Source organism: Melospiza georgiana, chromosome 1 (genome assembly GCF_028018845.1).
Source record: "Melospiza georgiana isolate bMelGeo1 chromosome 1, bMelGeo1.pri, whole genome shotgun sequence".
NCBI lineage: Eukaryota > Metazoa > Chordata > Aves > Passeriformes > Passerellidae > Melospiza > Melospiza georgiana.
This window is the reverse complement of record NC_080430.1, coordinates 53,406,581-53,431,233: the sequence shown is the minus strand read 5'-3', so window position 1 is coordinate 53,431,233 and position 24,653 is coordinate 53,406,581. Positions and strand designations below refer to the sequence as shown.

The window sequence follows — 24,653 nt, the reverse complement described above, 5'->3', positions numbered from 1 at the left end:
GGAGATTTTCAGTGATACTGCTTGACAATTTATGCCTTGCCTGTAAACCATGGGAAAGCAGAACTTGCCCTCCATTTTCTCCAGTGCAGGGGTTCTTCTGCTATACAACATAGTCCAACCACTTAAGGGAGGGAGCAAAGCAGATGTATGATATTTTCTGAATCAGGATCTATGTGTCTACTTCTAGAGACCCTGCAAACGCAATTCAAATTTCATACAAAGCTGATCACACTTTCAAGACCTAGTTGAAGGTCCCCAGGTGTGCAGGTAAAAAAGATCCTGTGTCTGTGTTTCACCACTAATTTTTATCCTGGCACATTAGGATGATTTTATTATTTTCTCGGTAACCTTGATTATATCTACAACCCTGAGGTAAATGAGAAGGAACAGAGAACAGGGCTAGCTGTGAAGGCATCTCCCCCTTCCTGTCTAGAAGGCCTTCCTGTTCACTGCAAAGGTGCTGAAATATCATGAGTGCCACGCAGCTTCCATATGTAACACAGGACTTCCCACTCCCCACCCACACCCAGTTTCTTCGTGTCCCAGGTCCGATGCTCTGGGGAATCTCAACTGCTCAGCTCGTGAATGGCACACACATGCCGAGGCAGGGAGATCACTGTAAGGACAAACAGGTGTATTTTTGCCTATTAGTCATGACACTTCCTTGATGAATTGTTGCAGAGGTGTCTGCACACTCTTAAAAACTTACATAGTTACACCAGCTCAGCAGCTGTGAACTGCATCGGCTGTAGGGCAAATCGCAGTGTGTGTGAAGCTGCTTTTTATAAAAAATTGGGTTTTTTTCTGACCACTGCTGAACCACAGGTGAGCTATCCGTAGGATTTCGGTTATTACTCATGAAAACAGTGTCATTTTGTTTTGTTGCTTACAGCTTCAATAGATGAACTCTGTACAAGAAGACTGGCTAGCAGTAGGTTTAGATTTTAACCACCACAAAAACTGAATCAAATGCAATTCCTTTTTCAGCCCATACAGCCCTTTTTTAACAGGTGAAGGAAGATCATGGGAATCTGAGAGCTGATGAGGCAAGCATGAGCAAGTTATACATATTTCAAAATTATCTGCATGCACAGATCATTACCTAGTATTATCTTGAAAAGATCACACATTCCTTCCACCAGCAGAAAAATCTGAGATACAGAGACTCCTATTACATACTTCAGTCTGTTTTCTGTACTTAAGCATTTGTCAGTTTTACAAAGAGGAAGACTGGATTGCCCAAACTCAAATCCCATCCCTTTCGTTGGTACTCATGTAACAGCTAACTCGAGGTGAAATGTTGCTGTGTGGCTATGACTAGAGGTGAAAGTCCCTGGGAAGTAAGCCAGCACAGAGCTTGCTGACTGTTGGGTCCTTTCAACCACCCTCTCAACGCTCAACTAATGGGATTAGAGGATGATCCCAAAGTCCATGAAACTATCTTATGTGGATTCGTGCATGTAACTGAGTTAGGAATTGAGGAGGGGGGATGGAAAGAAAAGAGACCCAGTTCAGGGTGCTGGGGGGCAGCAAAGTCCAGCTGCTCCCTAAGAAAAGGCAAGCCAGGAGCCACCCATGGGCAACGCACTCCATGCCACCAGAGCTGAGTGACCAGAGTCAATCACGAGCCTGAGACAAGGCAAAGTGACAAACCAGGTCTGGGTTGGGCCAGTCAGGAGCAGGAGACAGGGACAAAGACAGGTCAGGAGACAAGTTACACCATGGTTCTGAGGGCTCTATCCAGAACAGCTCCCTGCAGTGCAGACCCTGAGCTCAGCCAGGAGCAGGACCACAAACTGGCACTACTCTCAACACAGGTCAGGCAGCTCAGCTAAGAAGGAATTCCTGAATGCATGAGGTGCTGGAAGAGGTCTCCAGTGAGGCCACTCAAGACAATTACTGCCAATTAGTGGCCTCAGGGTACTTACTTGCTTTGCAGTGCTTGAACTGCTTTAATACATGCCAAAATATCTATACAGTGAAAATTGTCCCTGTTCTTCTATCTCTTGCAAGTGTGAAAATTTCAGTGCATAGTACAACCCCCCACTTATCACAGGCATTCTTCAATAGCAATGTTTTCTGGAAGCACATGTAAAGACACTCAGAACAGCCACAAAGGTCTGTGCCACAGGAAAAGCTGGACTACTATTTTTGAGGTTGGTTTGGTGTTAGAGATCTGCCATAAATGGTTTCCAAACAACTTTAAGCTGTGCTTGGACATAAACCTCTTCTAAGCACAACCTATCTGAAAAAAAAAAAAAAAGAAGGTGATTTAAGCTCTTTCGCATTTTAAAGGAAACTATAACTCCAGGACTGGAAATCTTAATGCCAAGTTTTGTCCTGATAAAATTTTAAATGGCTCTTTTATGAATCTGTTGAAAAATACATTTATATTGAAAACAGCAAGTGATCCTTAACTATAACATTGTAAATATGACACTGAGCTGAGGTTACAGATGGAACAATAATCTATCTCACAGAACAAAGCTTGTCAACGAAGTGGGATGAAATATTGTAACATAACCTAATTTATTATTGCCTTTTCATCCATCTTGTTATATTATGAACGTGTCAAAGTTCAAACCTCGATATTTAATCATTTAACAGTACGTTATTCAATGCTGGAGCAAGCATTGATGGCATAACTCTCATACCAATGATATCCACACTGTTTCTCTGATACCTGTTCAATTCAGTCCTGCCTGGAGAATTGAAAAATATTAAACTCATTAAACTGCCTATGATACTTTTCTTTTATCTTTTCCTTTTCTTTTTTTTTTTTCCTGCAATAATCATCTGATGTCTGCCCACAAAACATTAACACTTATTTCTAGCAGAACCTGGGAGATGAACAAACAAGGACTTTCTTGGTATGTGGTGACTCCTATTCTAAAGCATGTGGCTCAATTCCTTAGGTAATATCTCCCATGTTAAATTTCTATTGTTTATTTAATACCATAGTTGCTTGTACAGACTGACCCTTCAGCACCAGCAGCCAACAACTGGCTAATAAAAGGTTTTTGTGTTAATAAAAGAGATTTCAATGTAAGGAGATTGAGGCCAGCACTGAGCATTTTTCAAATGCAAGTCACAGTTCTTTTTTCACTTCTCATTGAATTGGTAAACAATCAAACCTACAGACACATACTATGGGAAATCAATAATATAATTTTTAATACTTAATTATTTTTAAGAAATTCCAGCTTCAAACAGGCACTCTATTCTCCTAGAATCACTCACTGCCTCAAAGCTGCTATTATCACATTCTTGGACTTAGGAAAACTAAGCAAGTAATTATGAACATTTTAAGAATTATTTGAATATATGGAAATGTCAGAGCACATTTCATATAAAACAGCTCAAGTGCTGCAAAAGACTAAGCACTGTTAGCTATATTTTTTGAATGGTGGAAATGAACAAAAAGGAGAACATGAGCATGTTTTTTAAGTCCTAAAACAAAGAACACTCTTGATTTCCTGTATAATTTTCCATGTTTCAACACCTAGTGAATATTTACTCACTTTTCCTCCAAAATTCACAGTGGAACTGTAGTCAGTATAGGGAAGTAGGTAACAGAATCTGATTTGGTAGCAAACTTTCATTCAGTAGATACATGTACAAATAAATCATGAGTGGGTTCATGCCTACATAGTCCACATAGAAGGTAGATCAGGTTTAAGGTAGACAGGCTCTGGTTTGGTTTCCATTATTTATCTGTTGTCCACCTTGTACAAGTTTGTTGTCTTCCTGATCCACTCTTTCCCCACCTTTAAAACTGTAGTAAAGCACTTCAAAAATGTTCAGTATCAGTTCAGTGGGAAGATCACATCAAGAGATCCCATGTTACAAATATTTCCTCACTGAGGCAAGGACAATGCCTTACAAAATGTGTGCAGTTCTGGTATGTAAATTCCTAAAATATACAAATAACCTCACATGGGGTTAGAATAAAAAGTTTCTCCCACAAAAAGTTAAAAGGCATCATTGCAGAAAAAAAAAAATGACTGCACAAGAGAGGTTCATGGTTGAGGAAATCTGCACGACAATTAGGCATTGACCGACAGCAAAAGAATATTACTCTGGTTCCCCTTTCCTTCTTTGGGAAGTGTTAACATTATGTAGTTACAGTTAAAAATTGACTACATTAATCAAGCACTAAATCCTTAGTCAGTGACTGTATTCCTATTTTTCAACTGATGGACTGCCTGAACATAGATTCAGGTTTTTTATATATACTGCTACTTACAAGACTTCATAAATAACCCAACTATCAGCTTGTGGATTTCCTCAAGAATAGTTTATGTCATGAAAAGCAATGAATATTCATTCTGTTATTTAACACAAAGCTGTTTACATAAGGTCAGCTGTAACACTGGTGACCTTCACTCCACAGTAACACCTGCAGTGACTACAGCAAGCAACTGCTGCTTCAGATGATACAGTCTTGACTTGGGAGTCTTGACATGCATTACTTAAATGTGTATGCTGACACAGTTTTGACTGTTTAATTTCCTTCATCATGAAAAATGAAAATAAAACTATCTACTGGGCTCCCAGTACTTCTCAAGTCCAGTCTTCTTGCTCTCTTCCTCACACGCACCTGCCTCTCCTTTTCTTCTTCCATCCACCCACCACTGTTGCTGCCTCCTGTTGTCACTGCTCTGGGAACTGTCTGCTGCACTGCTCTGAAACACTGTCCACTTGGCCTCTGCAGTACAGAGCATCCCAGCTTTCCTCTCCTTTCTCCAAGTCCTTCTCAGGATGCTGCAAGAAATCAGTGACTGGGAGACGACTTTATGCATTTACCTGGCAATTCTTTGCTTGTACAAAGAAGGCAAACATAGAGAAAAGTAACCAGCAATAACTACTCCCTGCAAATGCCACTTGCCCATTCTAGGCTTCTACCAGAGGTTTTCTGGCAAATTTTGTGGCAGCTGTGTAAGCCTCCGAGTACCCAGCTTGGTGCCCCTCCCAGGCAGAACATTTCTGCCTCTGGCCACTTCATTGCCCAGTTTCAGGAGGCCAGAGCAAAGCTGTGAGACTGTAAATGGAGCAAAGGCACACCACCCTGCTGAGGGAGAAGGGATAATCCCCAGGGTGAAGAAACAGCTGGGGCTGGTAAACCCTGAGGCCATCAGAGCTGACTCACCAGAGTTCCTTTGCCAAAGACTGCTAGCTCTTCCTGGCAGAGCTCCTTCTATTTGCACAACACTCAGCAGAGCTCCCATCCTGCACAGAGCTGTTGGACACTGCAGTAATGTAAACAGTAAATAAAAGTAATGCTAACATGTGATTTCCATCTCTTGCTTCTGCTAGAACCTTATCCAGGCACTGCCTTCCTTTGCTGAGTTTGCACTGAACCATAAATAAACTAAGACTTTATACTTTCACAGGACAGCCCAACCCCAGTGCTGGTAAATTTTTCCTCTCCTGTCTTCAGCTGGTTTCAAGTTCATAGATGTAAATGTAAATGTAATGTATTGTGTAAATGTAATGTATTGACTTGTACATTAAAAGATGGAGGATAACGAAGCAATGTTGCATTTGATGTAGAAATCATCATCATGCACATAAAATAGATGCACAGGACAAGAAAGTGTTATTTGAATAAGATTGCCATGGACCTCCACACACTATTTCTCTTTCAAACTATGCTGTACTACAAAGTACAGCAGGAAAATCTAAAAGCTCTACAGCCAACTCATTATCTGTTGTTAGTAATAACAGAGTGGGCAGTGAAATTACCAACTGCATTCCTATAGCAAACTTCTCTGCTCTGCAATTCTCCTCTGATGCTCTAGAGGTGGTCCCATTTGCTATTCAAATTTTAGCTTCCTCTAGGCTACAGGCAGAGCCTGACATCCCTTCCAGTCTTTAACCAGAGACACCACCATATCAGTATGTAGACATATATAAATCTGGGCTGCATTAATGTACCCCTTTCTTGCCTCCCTTGCCGCTCCTCTCCTCTCTCAGAAAAAGTGGGTCAAAGGAGTGTCAGAAGCTTTCTCACACTTAATGCTGTTAAGCCAGCTAATTGAATAAACATTTGTTTAACATTTGCTCCTATTTCACTAATGCACTGTGAGAATGAGAAGAATTTTATTCCCCTTCTTCCCCATCCTCCCCCTTCGTCAGGAGTGCCACTAGCTGTTATCGCAGTGACTAATGTGCTGTATGTGGCCATTATAGTCCTCAACTCTGAAATTACAGCCAGGATGAACGATAGGCTCTGCCTGTATGCTGATTGGAGTTGGATGATGATTGATTAGAAGAAAGTCAGACTACGTAGCCATGCAAAAAGAACTGCACTAAGCCACAAGCTTAAACACTAAAGAGCATTTCACCACTGCCTTCAGAGCTATTAGATGTTTTCATATGAACAACATTTCTTACATCCAGGTTTGCGCATTTTATCTTTATTCTTTCGAATACTGAAATTGCTTGGATAAGAGAGTTATATATTTTTTAATATATATTTATATATATATATATATATATATATATATACACATTTCTAAGAGTAGCCTGAACTTTTAGAGGAAATTGAAGAGGCTTTGTGTCAAGTACAGCTAAATCCAGCCATTCTATATCAAACCCCTGCTAGAAAATTACTGTGCAGATGATAAGGCTGAAAGATATAATAAAAAGTGACTCTACTCAATTTACACTGCAATATTGGTATGACTGAATATTTTTCATTCAGGTGACTGATAAAATCACTAAACTGTATTGCAGATAAATAAAGGAGGCTTCTGTCAAGAATAAACACCATTAATCATGAAGTCTCACCCTCTGAGTGGCTGTGCTATGCAACTGCACAAATGCACCATCACAAGTGGCATGTGACCCACTGCCTCCTTTCTTCCCCCAGCTCCCCGGTGAAACCATCTTCTTAGGAAACTTTTCTACTGCCTTTACAACATTTGGAAGCCCAGGAATGTCTTTTCCTTTCAAGTTTATACACAACTGCAACTGAAATAAATTTTAGTGGCAATACATTCAGCTAAAAATTGAACCCACAAGACAAAGTGAAGCCATGCAGACTGTGGCTGCATTGCTGTAAATCCAGCATTATAGTAAAAAGCCTGTGTTTAAACTGGTGAGGATGAAGTCTTTATAATTCTAAAGCTGAAACAAGTAGGAAATTTTTCCCCCAAGCCTTCTTCCCATTTTCTTCCAAACCCACATTTTTTTACTGGTTTTACAATTTAGTTTTGCTATTTCCAAATAGGTGCTGAGTTTCTTTTTGAACATACAAACATAAAATTTCTTAACATCATAAATCTACCTCAGTAGAATCTCCTTCCTAAAAAGCAACTTATATGCTAAATAATGGACATGAGCTGAAAGAAACTTACCCACCAAAAGCACAGTCATACAAAAAGAAAAACAGACAACTTAGGTAACCTTTTTGTAACCCGTTTTAGAGCAAGTGATGATTCAATAGTGGCCATGTTATTAAGCCAGAATGAAGCAGTGCCCTACACACTAATGAGGTTAAAAAATGTAGTTAGGTCTTCATGTTAAAGGCACTTAGCAAGCAGCCTGCTTGGCAAAGACCAACTGTGTTGGAGCAGAGGACTAATCACACAGGCAGGAATCAAATCGACTGGAAGAATTAGGAGACTTGCGGCCCCGAGGAATGTAATTCATGCAGAAAAGCAGTTGTCAGAGCGAGGCCAGGGAACTGTGTGGGAAGAAAGCAAAATAAACAGCTCAACAAAGAAAACAAAGACACTCAAATAGTGGCTTTTCTAATGCTTGAGTACACTGAAACTTCAGTGGGTGCGTATGACAAAAAAGTCATCAAAGATGACCTCTATAAAAGCAATATACCGGTAAATAGTGAACTGGTTCAAAAACACTCAGAAAATGCCTGTAGATCTTTAAAGATAACCTTGGCAGGACAGAGAAAGTACATACATACATGCATGCATGACTGGGAGAAGAAGAAAAATAGCAAAATGGTACCAAGCTAAGAGAGTTAAAATGATTTCTACAATTACTCCTCATTTCTCTCTCTACCATTCACAGATGAGAAGAGGATGCACTCTGCATGCAGAGGGTGCTTCTGCCTGTGTGCAGCAATACTCTCTGTGAAAAAATAGCATTGCTAATTAGGATCCACTCCCACAGCATGAGGACTAGATTACTGCATCCACCAGGGGGATTATCTGACCAGAAGGAAGAGCTTGAGGCTTGTCCTAAATCTCAAAAAAAACTCAAGCGCGATTCATGGGAAGTTTTTCTCATTATGAGTATGACCCATGACAGTAAAATTAAATTTTGAAATTAACTGATATATGAATCTCACAAACACTTTGTTCTCTTGAAAAACAGTATTTTTAATTAATGTGTTATTGCGCTCATAATTTAGTGGGTTTTTGTTTTTAGAGAATGAAGCTTTTATCACTTTCAGTACTTTGGAGCCTTTCTCCTCATCTCATTCATTCACTTATGATTTGTCTAAACCCTCCATACCTCAAACTCAAGAACACTATGCTCACTACCGTTACAGGCAATTTTAGCTTCTCTTCTTCCCTTGACTCCTTCCTCTCATTAAGGCAGGTGTTCCTTCTTTTGATAAAGCACCTGAAAGTTTCTCACATTACCTCAAGCGAACGCTGTCCTCAACATTGGTTCTGTGATGCTAAGAAACACTCTTTCCCCAAATTCAAAACCAAACCAAAACAAATCCTTTCATTTCCAATGCCTACTGTAAGATATGTTCACAATATTACAAAACTGCAATTTGGGGAAGAAAAAAATATTTTCTTAATTTTTTTAATATAATAAAATAATAACTTCACTGTTTAAAACAAAACCAAGTCAGCAATAACAAAAAAGAAATTCAGGAACTGAATATTTTTCCTATTGCACTTGCTATGCATATTTGGTTGTGAAGGGAACATTTGACTAAAATTCTAACTTTACAGAACTACAGTCCTGACAAAACAGTGATATGAAGGTTCAGCATTAATCATTTCTGTTGAGGTACGGTTGGATTTGCTTGAAACCTCTGTACTATCATCAACAGACAGCCCAAAATTGATATTCACAGGGATTAGTGACTGTTACTGAATAGAGTATCAGCTAGAATTTCTCATCTAAAACTACATGCAGCAGGAAAAAAAAAAAAGATTATACAAATCTACAGAAACTCCTGAATAAAATTCTACATATATACATTTCTATATAAAATGCACAGATTATTTTCTGATACGCATCTTCCCCCCCTTTCCCCTAGACAAATACATGATGTGGGAAAGAAAAGCCATTTTGAGAGTGCACCTGAGTGACAATATCAGCTGTACAGTACATATTTATGCTGCACCCAGGGCTGGAGTCAAGGGGTGACCTTATGAAAGCACAACTTCAAGCTTCTCCCATCCTCCAAACACCACCTCCAACAGCAGGTGTGCAAGTCACACATCAGCACCAACAATCAGGAGAGCAGTAGGATTCACAGGTATATGAAGCACCACTTATATCAAAGGTGAATTCTGCTAAGGTAAAAGAGGGAAAGAAAGATATTCTGCTAACAGCCCCCTTCTTGTATTTCCCTGCCAGTAACAAAGGTCCAGGTATGGGAGCTGGCTGAAGTGCAACCAGAGGAGATCAGTAAAACATTCAATTCTTATGCCAGGCTGAGAAGTCTTGTCTCTGTCAGGCCACCTTTTTGATCTTGCAAGCACCAAAAGACATTTTGCTGCTACACAGTCCACAGTACAAGTTAGTCCTAACAAATGGTAAATATATAATGGCTGGAAAACTACAGCCATCAAAAGAATCAAGAGAGAAATTCCTCACACTGCTATTCTTGTTCTATTTGTGTGAAAACCTGGAGTTAAAAGCATTTCCCAGGCAATGCTGTAACTTTGAACAACAAGCATAAAAGAAATTAATATTCTGGCTGCATAATTTTTTTTTAAAGTAGTAAATTCAGTTTTGAAATTTTCAAGGTAAATGCATTTTATGCTGGAATCATTTTTAGTTCTCTAAACAGAGTAGGTAGCTGGGTGTGTAAATGAAAACCCTAAGGGGAACAACCTGGCCAGCTTGGAACACACCTGCACAAGCTACACATTTGCTCCCTCAGCATCTCTGCAATTCAGTCTCATCACAGGGGTAGAAACACAGCTCCCAGAAAAGGAGTCAGGATGGAAGCCTGATGTCCAAGGAACAAGCGAGGCAAAGGAAGACAGAGGCAGGCTACACAAGCTTTCTTGGTACTGTCTTGATGATATACACTGATAGTGATCTTCCAGGGTAAAGCAGAGAACACCTGATTGCCCCTGGTCATTCAGCTACTGATCTCTCTGCCAAATCTGTCTACAGTGTTGTTAAATGGGGCTATTTGCGTTGGTGGCCTCTATAAACTGGACTAGACTATCAATCTTTTCTTCCACGGGCCAGTGGAAAAGGCATGATAAATCTAGGCTGAATTTCAACAGGAGATACAGGACTGAAAGATGTGTATCTTTAAAGAGATAGCCACTTAAATCTGATATGTTTAGAAATTCTCCCTTATGTGAAATACTCCCTAATTTTCTGTTGATCCTTAACATCAATGGTCACAACACCTCATAAATAATGCTTTCAAGAAGATGATAGGTTAGTTAATTCCTTCAGGAACTTTGTACTCCTGACTCATGGGCTGTAGGATGTTTGCCTCTGTGTCTAACCTCTGCAGAGCCTCCAGAAAATTGCCAATGCACCCATAAAGCTGATCGTAAATGCATAATCTACTGTAAATTCAGACCTACACATTTGGTGCTGGAAGGGATAAACCACCTGCTTTTCAGGGGCAACTTCATGGGGCCCAGCTTCAATATAAACATTGCTCTGAAATAAAGTCCCAAGCCATTTCTTGGTCATGCATCCTAAAAGTAACAATCAAACAAAATAACATTTTTCTTTAGATTGTTTCCTCTATCAATCAATAACATCAGTCATCAATGATAGCTCAGCCTGGCCTGAGGCACAGTGATGAAAATCCCATTGAACACAAAACACAACACTTTTAGCGAAATTTAGGCATCATGGGGGGTTTTATCTAGCATCACACAACACAGAATATGCAAGGAACAGCTAGTTAGTCTCCTACACCTCAGATGCACAGCTACGACAGCCTATGTTTTGTTACAGATATGTAAAAAAATATAGACTTATACACACACACATACATATATCTATAAGAAATACAGTAGGATGAGTAGGTGGTGCCAAAAACAAGGTGTTCATTTAACTTCTGTTTTTTTATCCTTTGGGGAAGAAAAAGTGCCAACTACATTCAATCCATACTCCAAAGATTCTAGGACTTGATGTCTTTGTTGGGGGAGGATGGAGTCTAAGTCAGGGAAAGACAGTGAGAGAGTGTGATGAAGATGCTCTGTGTTTCTAACACATGCTACTCATCACTCACATTTCTTGGAGTTTATACCTACTCTAACTTTAGGGAACTTCCAATTCACAACACAGGAATCTCACAGGTACACTTTAAAAAAAGAATAAAAAAAAAAAAGAATAAAGAAAAATCCCCACTAAGACTGTAACATTTCAGCTCTCTTTGAAGCAAGATTTAACATGAGTGGAAGAATTGTGCTGAAAAAAAAGGAGTCTGTCACAGTCCAGTACCTCACAGGCTACTGCAACAAGTTTGACAGCAGCCTCTATAGAGTTGGCTTGCTTCTGGTTCACTGCACGTGAATACCACAGTCAATATCTGCTCACTCAACTAATACTGCTGACTACAGCACAAAGAACACAGGAATTTTGTCCGAGAAACCACAGGCTCAGAGCCTTTGAATGTGCACTATATTTAGAGCTTGCATTCTTTGCAGCTGATAACAGAATGAGATAATTGAAATTTCAAGCAGCAGAACTCAAGCATTGCAGCTATTCTATATATTTTTGTTTAAATGTTAAATTAAGGTTATGATCTACATGTTCTCAAAGGTTTTGCCATTGAACATTTTTTTTCTAAGCATTTTGTTAACATTTTACCTTTAATCTTCCATCTTTCTCAGCCTCTGAGTAGTTCCTTGCATTAGTTTTAAGTGCAGAGATTTAAAATTACTCAGTCTATGACAAATGTAAGCAAAGACATTCCACCCTATTATGTAAAGAGGATGCATGCACACACACACAAATTTCCCCACTTGTATACACATCTGCTCACAGCAAGCACCCAAACAACTTGTAATCATGTCTAGTTATTCCTCAGTTTACAGAAAAATGTTACATAGAACAGTGACCTGAGGCATAGCTTTGCTGGCCATTCTTTTTGCTTCCATCATCCCTTAATTCACACTGGTTTGAAAGCCTGCCTTAGGGAACCACTTCTCACTGGCAGCCAAGAATTCATCTCAGGACTGTTAACTGCCCAGACGGGGTAAATCAGCTTAGGGCCAGTGCTGATAGACTCCTCACTGCCCATAAACCTTGGAACTGCTCCTCTGCAACAGCCTCATTCATAAAAACCTCCTAAAGAATCCCATCTGCTGCACTGGGCTCCACCAGACAAACCTGTATCTCTCTGTGTATCAGGTGGGGAGGAGGCAACCGATCCTCTTTATACCATTGGGGAAGTGCTCCCAAGGGCTTTTCCCAATTTTTCCTTCCCCTGCATCACAAGGCATTGTTCCTACTGCAGAGAGCTGAAGAGAGGTGGTCAGCCAGCTGCCAGCCACTGGTGGCACATCTTGTTCATTAGGGCTGGGGGCTCCTGCCACTCGAGTGCTTTTCTCAACATTAAAAAAAAAAAATCATGAACCAAAGATTTGGGGGAACTTTCTACCAAGAATTTTCAACAAAACAAACTATTACATTTTAAAAGCTCTTCTTTCTACATTAAAAATTTCACCATAATTTTCCCCTAATTTCAAGTGCTGCAACTTCCCCAGACAGCCCGAAATCAAGTTGGCTGCATAAAAAGAACAAAGAGCCTCTGTTAACGCAATATTTATCTGCTGCTATTGTTTCTCCTTTATAAATCTGTAGTTCCTTGGCATTACAATTAGCTACTCCAGAGAAAATGATTATGTCACAAAGTATTATCCACCACAGAAACAGATGAATGATGTGAACCAAATGTAATCTGGTGTGCTTAGAGGCAATTCTGTTGACTTTCATGTAAATGTGCTGGCTTAAAACAGGGATGGATTTTAGCAGTGAATCCTTATTTGATCTAAAATTTATTTTTCAGCAGAAATTAAATAAGATCGTTTTTCCTAAATACTGCTTTTTCCTAGAAGAGAGAGAGCAAATCAGTGAGAAATACAGAAGAGTTGAAATGACTGTGCAGTAACTTCAGACTGCAGTTTACCTAAACAAATGAATGTAACAACTTTCATAAAACAGCTACATCAAAACTATTTAACTATTTTATCCACATCTTAACCTACTTTCTTTTATTTTAAAAGGTAGCTCAGAATCAAAAATTTAAGAGAAACACTTAACCTTTTTTTCTGCAATTCAATATATGACACTACTAATTTGCTTTCCAAACTTTTTGCACTTTGAGATATCTGAAGCCACTCTGCAAGCATTACAAAGCTAACGAAGGAGAATTTACGTTCTGCAAATCTTAAGGTAAATACCACTACATAAGAATGAACAAAACACTGATTCACTATTTTAAATGATGCAGAACTATACACTGAGTGAGATACCACAGTTTTAGCCTAGACAGAAGCTTCCTATTCCCAAGCTTTGTAAAAGGTCTGGTGCTGAAAGAAAACTATCTGCTGAAGTTTATATGTGGGCATCTGGCCCTGGTATTTTACTTCCCTGAATAATCACTAAGGAAAGAGGGATACATGCTGCTTGCAGAGCCTACAACATGCATATCTGTGGCACGTAACAAATTCTGTATAACCTTAACGAGTCACCAGACCATGCTGATTCCTTCTCAGAGACTTGCTATAAAAATCCTCCAGGCTATGAGCAGCTGCTTATTCTGCATGCTGCACTTCACTTCCAGAGTCAGGTTTCTTGGGGTGTTTCACATTTAATACAAGATTTCTTCCTGTTTAAAGAAAATACTTTCACGGATAATTTTGGGAAGCTGTAACTACAGTCATCTTTTCATGTCCCAAGAGCTTCCCAGCCTTTCTTCTTTGATGGCTCCTGGCTAAACCATAAAACCCATTCCAAGTCTTAAAGTAATTAAAGCCAATTCAATGAGTGATGTTTTTCATGCTGGGTGGGGCTCTCCTTCCCACTGTGAAAGGATCAATGAATGCTCTGACAAGCTGACAAACTCCTTGCCAAGTCTACAGCTTAGAGGTACACTGAGGTAAAGCAGCAGGTAAAAGATTTAAGAGGTTTAAACACTCAGATTTTAAAAAATAAATTAGAGCTTAGAAATGAAAATGGAAAGAAAACTCATAATGTCAGGGACAAGGCTGGGAAAACATAAACATCCTATCAAATGTGCGACTAGCAGTTTCTCCCATAATCAAGGATATGCTTTAATCTCCTCACATTTGGATATCCCCTATTTTGCTGCATGGTCCAAAATCAGACGATGATGAAAGCTGTGTGTCTGGGCCTGACTTTGCTTTTCCTTCCACCCTTGTGTAATTGATGTGTGTATAAACTACATATGAAATAACATACCTAAGAATCAGACTCCCTTTTTATCAACTTGGAGCTGACTGAAAGCAAAACACATGCTTTGGTTTAGTACCAGAGCATTGAGAAAGTTCAAAGTGTCTGTTCAAGACACTCGTGTTAGGCCCATGCACAGTTATCCACACGTGCATCATTTCAGGGCATTAGAGTGCCAAACTTGCCAGTCTCAATCAGCTGTTAGGAAAAAAAAAAAAAAGGAGCTCGGAATATTGTTGATCCTAGGGAGCTAAAATATACCAGCTGTACCATGCAACTTCCTCCTGGCAAAGGCATTCTCCCTTGACTGTAAGCATATGGAGAGCACCTTCCCTTAGATTTACCTGCTCACTCTTCCTCATGTGTAGTCCAGAGCTAAGGCAAAAAGGGATGGCAGAAAGAGATGGAGACTAAAGGGATGAGTATTTTCAAACATGCATGATGCATCTTGTAATGCATTCAGCCCTGAAACTTTAGCTTTCCCCTAGCCTCCTGTAACACATGCATCTACCACTCCAGGATTTACACAAGCCACTGCCCCAGAGCAGTGGCTGATTTTACCACCTGACTGTTGTCTCCTGCCTCATCTCTGCAGGAATGTGCTCCCTCCACAGCCACAGTAACAGTGCCTGAAGTCATCAGAATAGGTCACCTTTAAAGGCCGTCCAATTCAACCTTGAAATGAAGCATACTGGGAAAAACCTACTGATGCAACTTGGTTGAAGCATGGGAATGAATGCATGGCCAACAATAGCTTCCTAAATTGCTGAATTTCAATCCATCAGGAGAATTTTGCCTCTGCCTTAGGAGCTGTTCTTTTAAATTAACTAATAAAAACTCTTGTCCTAGCTAAGACAGATTTTAAAACTTGTGGGACGGTGAAGTTATTTACACTTGCACTGTCATAAAAATAGACATCCTGCTTCTTCTTCTGTTCACTGCTAATAACTCTCATTCCAAACAAAGACATCAAGCAACTGGAAGAGTTAGCCAATAACAAATCTGTGATTTGGATCTTGAAGAAAAATAGCGTGCTCATGGTATTAATTTCAAATAATCACCCTCATCTGCAGCATGACTTTGAATCACTGCACACCAACCAGCAAAGCCACTACACTCTAATTGATGACCTAGATGTCAATGACCAAAACAGAGATAAGCTTCAGCTCCTTCTTTAATACCATACTTTAGAAATCAGTTTTGGAAATAAGTAAAATTAGGAAAAAGCTGGACAAAGACAACAAAGAAAAACAAAACAAGGAATGCGATTGCTAAAGCCATGTTTCTTTTGGTTTGTTTTTATCATATGGTGTTAATCACACAATTTAACCTCCTTGTTCAATGTAAAGCAGCAAAACTGAATTACAGTGTACTGGATTTTTTTAAACTGAATTTGAGAAAACACAATCATAAAAGGAAAACAGAAGCCCCAGCCTCAATTCTGCCATTCATCCATTGCTGCTGAAGAACAACTCAAGCTGCATACATCTTCCTGAAGTACAAACCAGAGATGTACTGCAGAAATTCCAAGATAACTACACAGTCCTAACAGGTTTTGGTAACACAAAGTGACACATTTCAGTACATATTCATAAGGGTTGGGGGTTATTATTGGGCTGTAATTGCAGTTGTTCTAACACGTAATAAGCCATGGCTGGAAAAACAAAGGCAGGTTAATTTGTGATTTCCTCTACTCATTCAGAGGCAAATTAAGTGTCAAACAGCTAATACAGAACATATTTCATTTTATGAGATTTTAATTTAATTCTGCACCATATCGTTGATGCCTTAATGTAGGGTGGTTTATCTAAGAGGAAGAGCAATTTATAAACCTCTTTCAATTGAAATCTTTAATGATAGGATACGATAGCATAATTACAGCAATGCCTGCTAGTCCCACTATACATAAGCATCTGTCACCAATTCCATCATAAACATAAACCCTTATTTTAAGGGTTTATAACTCAAATTATAAAATTCAGCTCCAGGCTGAAATTTGAGATGCAACAGTTCTGACCATCAGCAATTAAACGATAAGAATCATATATATATATATATATATATATATATATACACACACACACCTTTTTAGAGCTGCAAGTACGTAAGAGCCCTGTAAACATCTTTAAAATTCCTGCTTTCTTTTTTCTTTTTCACTTGGCCAGTGTTCAAAATTATGTGCAGACACTGTAGGTACCATGCAGACAAGGCCCTCCTCACATTTTTTCTGTACTTGTATTATACCTAAACTAATTCCACTAAGGCTTGACAGGTTCTGGAACATATTTCAAGGAGTTTGGATAACTAAAATTATGCCTTTTTTTAAATTTTATTTTTAATTTATATTACATACACAGACTTGAGAGTACTACAAAGCTGAGGAGAAAACCACTCATACAATGAAGTCATTGTTGAAGCTGTAAGTAAACATTTGCTTCCTGACTGGTTTCTTGCCATTTTCTCTCAGAATTCTCAAATATCTTCTCAACTCAGTTCTTTCTTCTTTATTTTTTTTTTAATGGGTACTAGGACAGCAGTTCAAGTAATGCCTCCAAATGATCCCAGGTAATCCTAAGTGCTTCTAACACCTGGCTCTGTAAAACTTGCAAGAAAACCACTGGGTGCCTACCTCACATGTACATACATTAATATATTTTCCTGAAAACTGCAAAATCATGACAAACCGTAACATCTCAAAAATGTTGAAGTCTAAATGACTTTTTTTGAAGTTGCTTTATTACCTTTTTATATTTAATTACTTTTTTATGTTTAATTACATCAACCACAACAGCCCCAAGTGTCCACTACAGCTCATCATTCCAATGGTGACATAAACCAAATGAGCAAAAGGATCAACAGAAGTTAATGGGGGAAAATGGCCAATATAAAGGCAATTTTGAGCTTAAATCTTGGGCTGATATCAGAGTATATTTCAAAAGCAGCTGCCTGCAGTCATGATATCTGGCTAAGACCTCCTTGCCTCTGCAGGGCCCAGCTGAATCACCACCTAATCAGGGAGCAGGGGTGCACAGCACACAGCAGGGCACCTTTCCATAGAAGGAGCATGATTTTGGGGTCTACAAACAAAGTATGAAAGAGGCATTTTCAACATCTTTTGGGCTCTTACAGAAGTCTTGGCACTGAGAGCAGTGTAGACTGCTCCTGATTTCCCACAGTCACCCAAAGCAGGTAACACTGGTCTACCCAGCCGAAAGCCCTGCTGTGGGTTGGGCTGCTGGGGACTGGGTTCATGGGACTGAGGCCCCAGGGAGGGCTCAGCTCAGCAAATGCAGGAAGGGTCCCACAAGGCACAGACTTCCAGAAGCCTCTTCCAAGCTGGCGGGCAGTACTTGGGTCTAGGATGATGGTCCTCTGCTGATGCAGGTTAAAACTCCCTATCCCACCTGCCCAATTCAGAGAGAAAGGTAAATTCCCCACTAGCTTCAGAACGAGCAGGATCGTCTCCCCCAGCTGACCCCAAAAGCGTCCATCCATGCAGAATATTGACTGCAATGCAAAATCTAGGATTACCCTGTAATGACTATCTGAGCCTGCCACCTTCAGCTTACAACAGTATTTAGCAGAAAATTTAAGCGTGAATTTGAGTGTACTTTATTATGTGGTAGATTGTGGTGTAAATGGTGATGCATCTGAGGAACCCCGAGGAATAAATCACAAATTTCTGTGCTCTCTTATTCTATAAATACCCACTTTTCCTCTAATGCCCAAGAAGACTGCAACACAGATTTATTACTTACCTCCAGGCAAATTTGCTCTGAAATTACAATTCAGTAATAGAAGACTGACCCAAAAAAAACCTGTTAGTAAAATATTGTGTGTGTACTTGGGCATGTAGTTAGGATTGTTAATATCAATTAATTCTGCTCACAGAGGAGGACTTGTTTTAAAACAACTTCATTTTTCTTCTGCATATATGTAATTACACAGCTGTAACTAATAGCCATAGAAAAGCAATCTGCCATCTAAACAACTAGCATTATTCTTCAAAGTATTACTTGTGCTTTTCTTCTTGTATTTCCTCAGTGTGAGAGGTGATTAGTAGATATGATTAAATGTATACATCAAGCCTTTTAGTGAAGCACCAAGCCCTGCTTTTCGGCTCCATTTTTAATGGTATTTAGCAGTTTTCTGGACACATTCACCGGTTTATTCTGCAGTGCTGATACCTGTCTCCCCATATGGAATAAGATAAATTTTATTTCTACAGGATTTCACCACTACCACCCTTTTCTATGCATGTTATCACTGGTATTCATTTCTTTTATCTTTGTGTAAACCATGTGCTCTATCACATTTGCCATTTTGTTTGGGTGACATTCCCATCAATCAACCGACTGCCTATATGTGCACACAACAGGGACTAAGAAAATTTACCAAAAATTTCATTATGCTTCATAGCAGTCACTAGGGAAGAAAACCAACCTAATGGTTGTTTTGTAAACAAACCTTTGGCATGGAAGGAAATTTTAGCCAAGAAGAAAACCAAGCTTAATACAGATTAGATACATGTTTATCTGGCTGTATTCACAGGGCTCAGCACTTTTTAATTTAGCCTTTATAGAATGACACAATAAAGAATAAATGTCAGCAAAAGACACAGGTAACCTCTGCCAGTTACCTATTATAATAGGAATTCCTCAAGTACCAGCATGGGTTTTTTGCTTTATGAACAGATAACCTCAATGCTTTCCAAAAGTAAATCTCACACTTTGGAAAGACTGGAAAAGTGCTTCAGGTACATGGTTTCAAGCATTGCAAAGGTTCATGTATTTGTCCATTCTTTGAGGAAGCAAGGGGGAACACTGAATACTCACACATGCAGAGGAGGAATGGGAGATGGTTCGTAATGGTAGCGCCCCTCATGATGTCTTGCATCAATTGGTACAGGAGGGTGGAATGCTGGAAAAAGGTGAGGAGGATCTGAAAAAACAAGCGAGGTTCCCAGATCTGAGTATCTCCAATGATTCTTTAAAAACAACATTCATAAAGACAGAACAGATACTGAAAAGCATGTGTAAAGAGTGCTATGACTTAGGGGTCACAATCTCCTTTCGTGCTGCTATCAATCAGGTCTGTCTGAGAGGAGAATTTGGCCCACAGTTTGCATGAATATGTATTTACTAATTTTAATATTCTCTTTTTATAGCTTAAATGGAAAAGGGCATTAAAAAAGTCTTTAATAAATAATTATGTGCCCATATGTGAAGCACCAGATCAAAAGGACCATCACAGCTTTCATAAGCATTCCTGATTTATTTATTTTGTATTAAAACAAGAAAAAAATCATCCCAGGAAAAAAAGCCTAAGCAGACAATACAATGCAATAAAAACATATACCCTCAAGAGATGTACACACAGTCCTACAACAGAAAGCCAAACTGAAGTGATATGCTGAGAAATATAAGCAAAACTGGAGTGAATCAGACAATGATGTTCAAAGGCAAATGTGACTGGCATAGGCCATGTTGGAGATGTTTAACTGCACCACACCAATGGCTCAACCTGGAGGAATGTGTGTGAGGACAGAGGGACTCATTTCATACCCAGCTCCTAAAAAGGAAGAGTACTTTCTTTGTCCCCATGACTGGAGACCCAGGCATTCATGGCTGCAGTAAGCTCCCCTGCTCTATGTCCTCCATGGCTTTCACAGGATGGGGGATTTTGCAGCTGTCAGAACTCCTGGTTCTCGCTGCTTCTGGAGAGCCTGGGAGATAGGCTGACAAAAGGGGGAATGCACCCCTGACACCCCATGGGCACTCGTCACCCTCCCCACGGCTGCTGCAGCCAGATTGTCCCCCAGCTTCGAGGGGCACAGCTCACACAGACCACAGCTCTCCTCACCGCACACCGCTGCGATCTGTGCCCCTCAAAATGTCACACGCTGCTCACCACTGCCCCCCAAACACTCACCATTCCAACAAAATGCTAAACACCTCCAGCGGCATGAAACAAACTTATCCTGCACAACCATTACCCAGTTGCCACTTTGGGTGATGTCATGTGTTTATCTGACACCAAAGGCTGAGAAGTGCAGACATTAGGTAATGTCATGGATTTACTAAAATGCTTCTAGAAAAAAAGAAAACTTCAATCATGTACTGGCAGTAAAATTAGTTCTACTCCAATTTTGCCCACCAGCTCTTGAAAGTGTCTTTTCTCTATATTTCCTACCTTTCCTATTCATCAAAATTTAAATCTCCTCTTAGATTATATTATTTGTGAAAGCCGTTCCCTGGTCTCAACTAGAGATGTTTAAAAACAAAAAAAAGGATTTTTCCTCATCATGATTAAAAAAGTTGGGTTGCTTTATTATTGCTTTTTGAAGTGCGGGAAGAATGAGAGGAACAAACCTCATTGCCCTGAGGGAATTCACACAGGGGATGAAGGGGAAATAATTTCTGAGGAACTATTCCCAGTATTTCAAGAAAGCCTGGAAACATCTGACACAGACTGTCCAGTTACACAGCTTGATTTTGTGAAAGGACACCAGCATGTGACTAGCCACAGTACATTTCAGCCATTTACTGACTTAGGAACCATAAATGAAAAATAATTGTGGTTTATGATGTAAGCTGGGAGCTCAAACTCACAAAATTCTTAATTCTGACTTTGTTGCACCAACTGGACCTTGGCATGCCATCTGTTATGAGCTTCACTGCCCATGCCAATCACTCATGGTCGCCAATGGAGGTAAAAAAATGGGTCACAGATGATCGGGAACACACTGTCATTGAGTGTCATTGATGCTTGCTGCCACCTCCTGAACACATTCCCCAGCAGACACCCAGGCGAAGGGGAAAAGGGACATGGGAAGTGAGTTTTAGCACACCTCCCTGCCTACCCTCTCCCATGCTAAACTAGCATTTGACTACAGCAGCAGAAGCCAAAGGGAGTAGGTTTGAAAGAAGATGTCTTAGTATTTTACAGTATAAAGTCTGCCACCATTTTTTCAGCAAAAAGGAAGTCACTTATACTTGTCATAAATGCACAGGCAAATCCTTCTCTGCCCTATGTGTCTCCTTCAAAGACTGAGTCTGGAGAGCACAGGTAAGACCACAGAGATTTTGCTACTCATATTCATGTCAGACAGGATGTGATTCACCTGGCCAAAACATGAAATCCCACTCAGGATGCCAAGCCTCTTCACTGTCCCACCATGTCCAGCCTGAGCACCTACCCATTAAAAGCAGTCCTAGTAATTGTGCAGTGAAACACCATTTGACCCTTCTAAATGTCTAATTTACTTTCCACTGAGAAATGGAAACTTAGTATTAAACAACCCAAAAAAAAAGGTATTTTTATCTGTGGGGCTTATGCAGCGCAGATCATCAACAAGTTTTATTTATGCATGGGCTATAAATCTCCAAGAACATCTTTTTGAGTCCTCTCACATTAAGCGCCTTTGTATATCTTGGTTGCATCTTGTTTGTAGTTTCCATCTGGGAAACAGCCGTACTCCATCATGGCACAGGGAGCTGTCTCTGTCAGCCCTGAGCCGTCCGGAGCAGAGCTGCATATCAAACCCCAACATAATTACCCATCTCACAGTTTATTATTTACACATGAGCAATACAGCTGGTGAACATCGTAACTCAAGTGTATGTGTAATAAGTTACTACACTGTAGGCATCTCCTGTTGCAACCCTTAAGAAAAACCACATGATGACTTTTCCAAAGTCAGGCTAAAACTGCTGAAGCAGAATAAAGTGCCACTAAACCTGGCTACCTCCTATTTATCATACAATTTCCTGACTGATGGTTCCACAAACCAGCTGCTAAGTGCTGTGTACTCTACTGTCAGCAGACTAACATGCTAAATGGGAGACAGGGAGAATAATGTACAGAACTACAGAACTGGTGGAGTCAATTTTACAGATGGAAATCAAATCCTGCCATGTTGGGTCAGCCCTCAGCACAAAAGTAGCTGGCAAATTCTACGTGCTTGGGGGCCCACGACCACTCCACTTTGAAAAGCACTGAATATTTATATGGAAAGACTCTGAGATCAGAGAGCTGCCAAAGCACCCATCATCCATTCACTTGGAATTCACTTGAAACGGCATAAAATGTAATTGGTTGACGTGTATTTATATGGAAATAGATAATAAGTTTACAAAGCAGTAACTGAGGCTGTAGCCAGTTTCACATTGACTTTTCATATCCCACTCAGTAACTATTTCATTAAAGGCACCATCAGAATATTAATGGCACGTTCTGTCACAATTATTGATACTGTAGGTAAATAAAAAATTGAGTGAGACTAGTCAGGCTAGAATTGAATCTGAACCTATCTGACTCACAGTTGTTTGTGCAAGATGCTTTACTTATCTAGAAAACGAGGGGGAAAACTCAGTGTCAAAGACAGGACAGCTGCTCTGACTATATTTTCATTAATTCATTTAAACTCCGAGGAAAAAACTCTTACCCTCAGCAAGGACAATAAATTCCACTGTTTTCAAGAACTTGTAAGGACATGCCAAAGCACTGGCAATATATTTGAAGACATTGCTCACACATTGCCGAGTTTGGTAGCTATTGCTGCCTTTGGAATTTTCTGCTGCCTACTGCTGAAAGCTTCCTTCAGATGTTCTCCTGTGTCCTGCACCACTAGCGGGGTCTTCTTAAAACAAAGTGTGAGACACAACTGCCTGCAATGCTACAAACTCATCAATTTTATAATTGTGAGATCTTTCTGGAAAAATATGTCAATTTATGCTGACTTTCTGTTGTGTAAAACCTGCCTTCTTATTTCCCCTTCAAGAATCATTCTTATCTTCTAAAAGAAGTGAATAGGATCATCTCTCTCCAATTACAATCATTCCCATACAGGAAAAAAGAAGAGACCTACTTTTGTTCTCTGAAAGTCGACAACCAAAGTCTCTGCTGCAGCATCAAGAGAAAGAAACTGGGAGAAAGGACAGGTATGTATGATCCTTGATGCTGAACAGCAAACCTGAATTGAATCTGATGAGATGCAATTCACAGCAAGACTTGTTGGAAAGGGGGATGATGCCAGCTGGCTCAAAGGTGCTCTGCAACACCCTGAGAGGACGGCAGAAGGATTAAGCTGCTGCAAAACTCGCTCAAGTTTGTGATAACTTCTGTACACTTTAGTCTCTCAAATATGCCTTGCTTAGGTGATCACTACATTTGCAAAGGTCGGCTGTGATGGTGATATGAGTAAAACACTCTGCCCTCAGCTAGCTGATTTGCTGAAGCACCTTGTGATTCCTGCCAAATGCCTGAGGGAGATGGCTGCTGAAATGACAGGCTGCCTTTTTCAGCACATCAAGAAAACTTTTGCTACCATCTGTGGTGAACCCTAATGTGATAACCATAGAAGATGCCTGCACTGGCTTGAACTCACCCAGCGTGGCCCCAATGTCTGCACCTGTGTCACAAGGTCAGGGCCAAGAAAACAGAGGTCCCAAGCCCAACACAGGAAGCCCTCATTATGCTTCAGCACATTTGTCCTTAGGACAATCAGCTCACCAAAATACATGTCAGAGCTGAGCCAGGTGCAAACTTCTATCTCAGATATAACCTCACTTGAGGTGAAATCTCCTTCCTGTTGAAATCCATTACAGGCTTGATGCCGAACGACAGTGTCCAGCTTTCACACCAGATGTAACAGATACAGTAGGATGCAAAACATAGCCTCTCTGTTAATGTCTTTTCAATATGCAGAACAGTTCTGAAGAGTTTGCCAGCAAATTTCTACACTTCCTTTGGTTCACAAGCTGATCACCAGATGAGAATTTTCTAATATTCAGCTTTGCAGAGTCCCTAAGGGCACCACTGTTTCTTCACGTACATTTCCTTCAACTGATCTGAACTTAATGGTATTGCCAGGTTTTATGGCAAGAATTAGGTTCTTAGTTGCCAAGCAAAGATCTTATTTTGGATTTCTGTTTAATTACATCTTGCATTAGGGCTCAATAAGAGCACATGTTGTCTCTGAGGGTTTTTTTAGTTCTCTCTCAATAAGGGGTGATTTATGTTTTCTATGTCTGCTT

At 40.0% G+C, this 24,653-nt stretch overlaps 1 protein-coding gene across 1 annotated transcript in view; it reads right to left on the bottom strand.

The window, feature by feature from the left end:
* GLI3 (GLI family zinc finger 3) overlaps positions 1-24,653 on the bottom strand; it is a 206,734-nt gene that overhangs the window by 74,859 nt on the left and 107,222 nt on the right. The window contains exon 4 of the mRNA XM_058032310.1: positions 19,452-19,557. Coding sequence (XP_057888293.1) covers positions 19,452-19,557 — 106 coding nt within the window. The remainder of the gene's footprint in view (positions 1-19,451; positions 19,558-24,653) is intronic.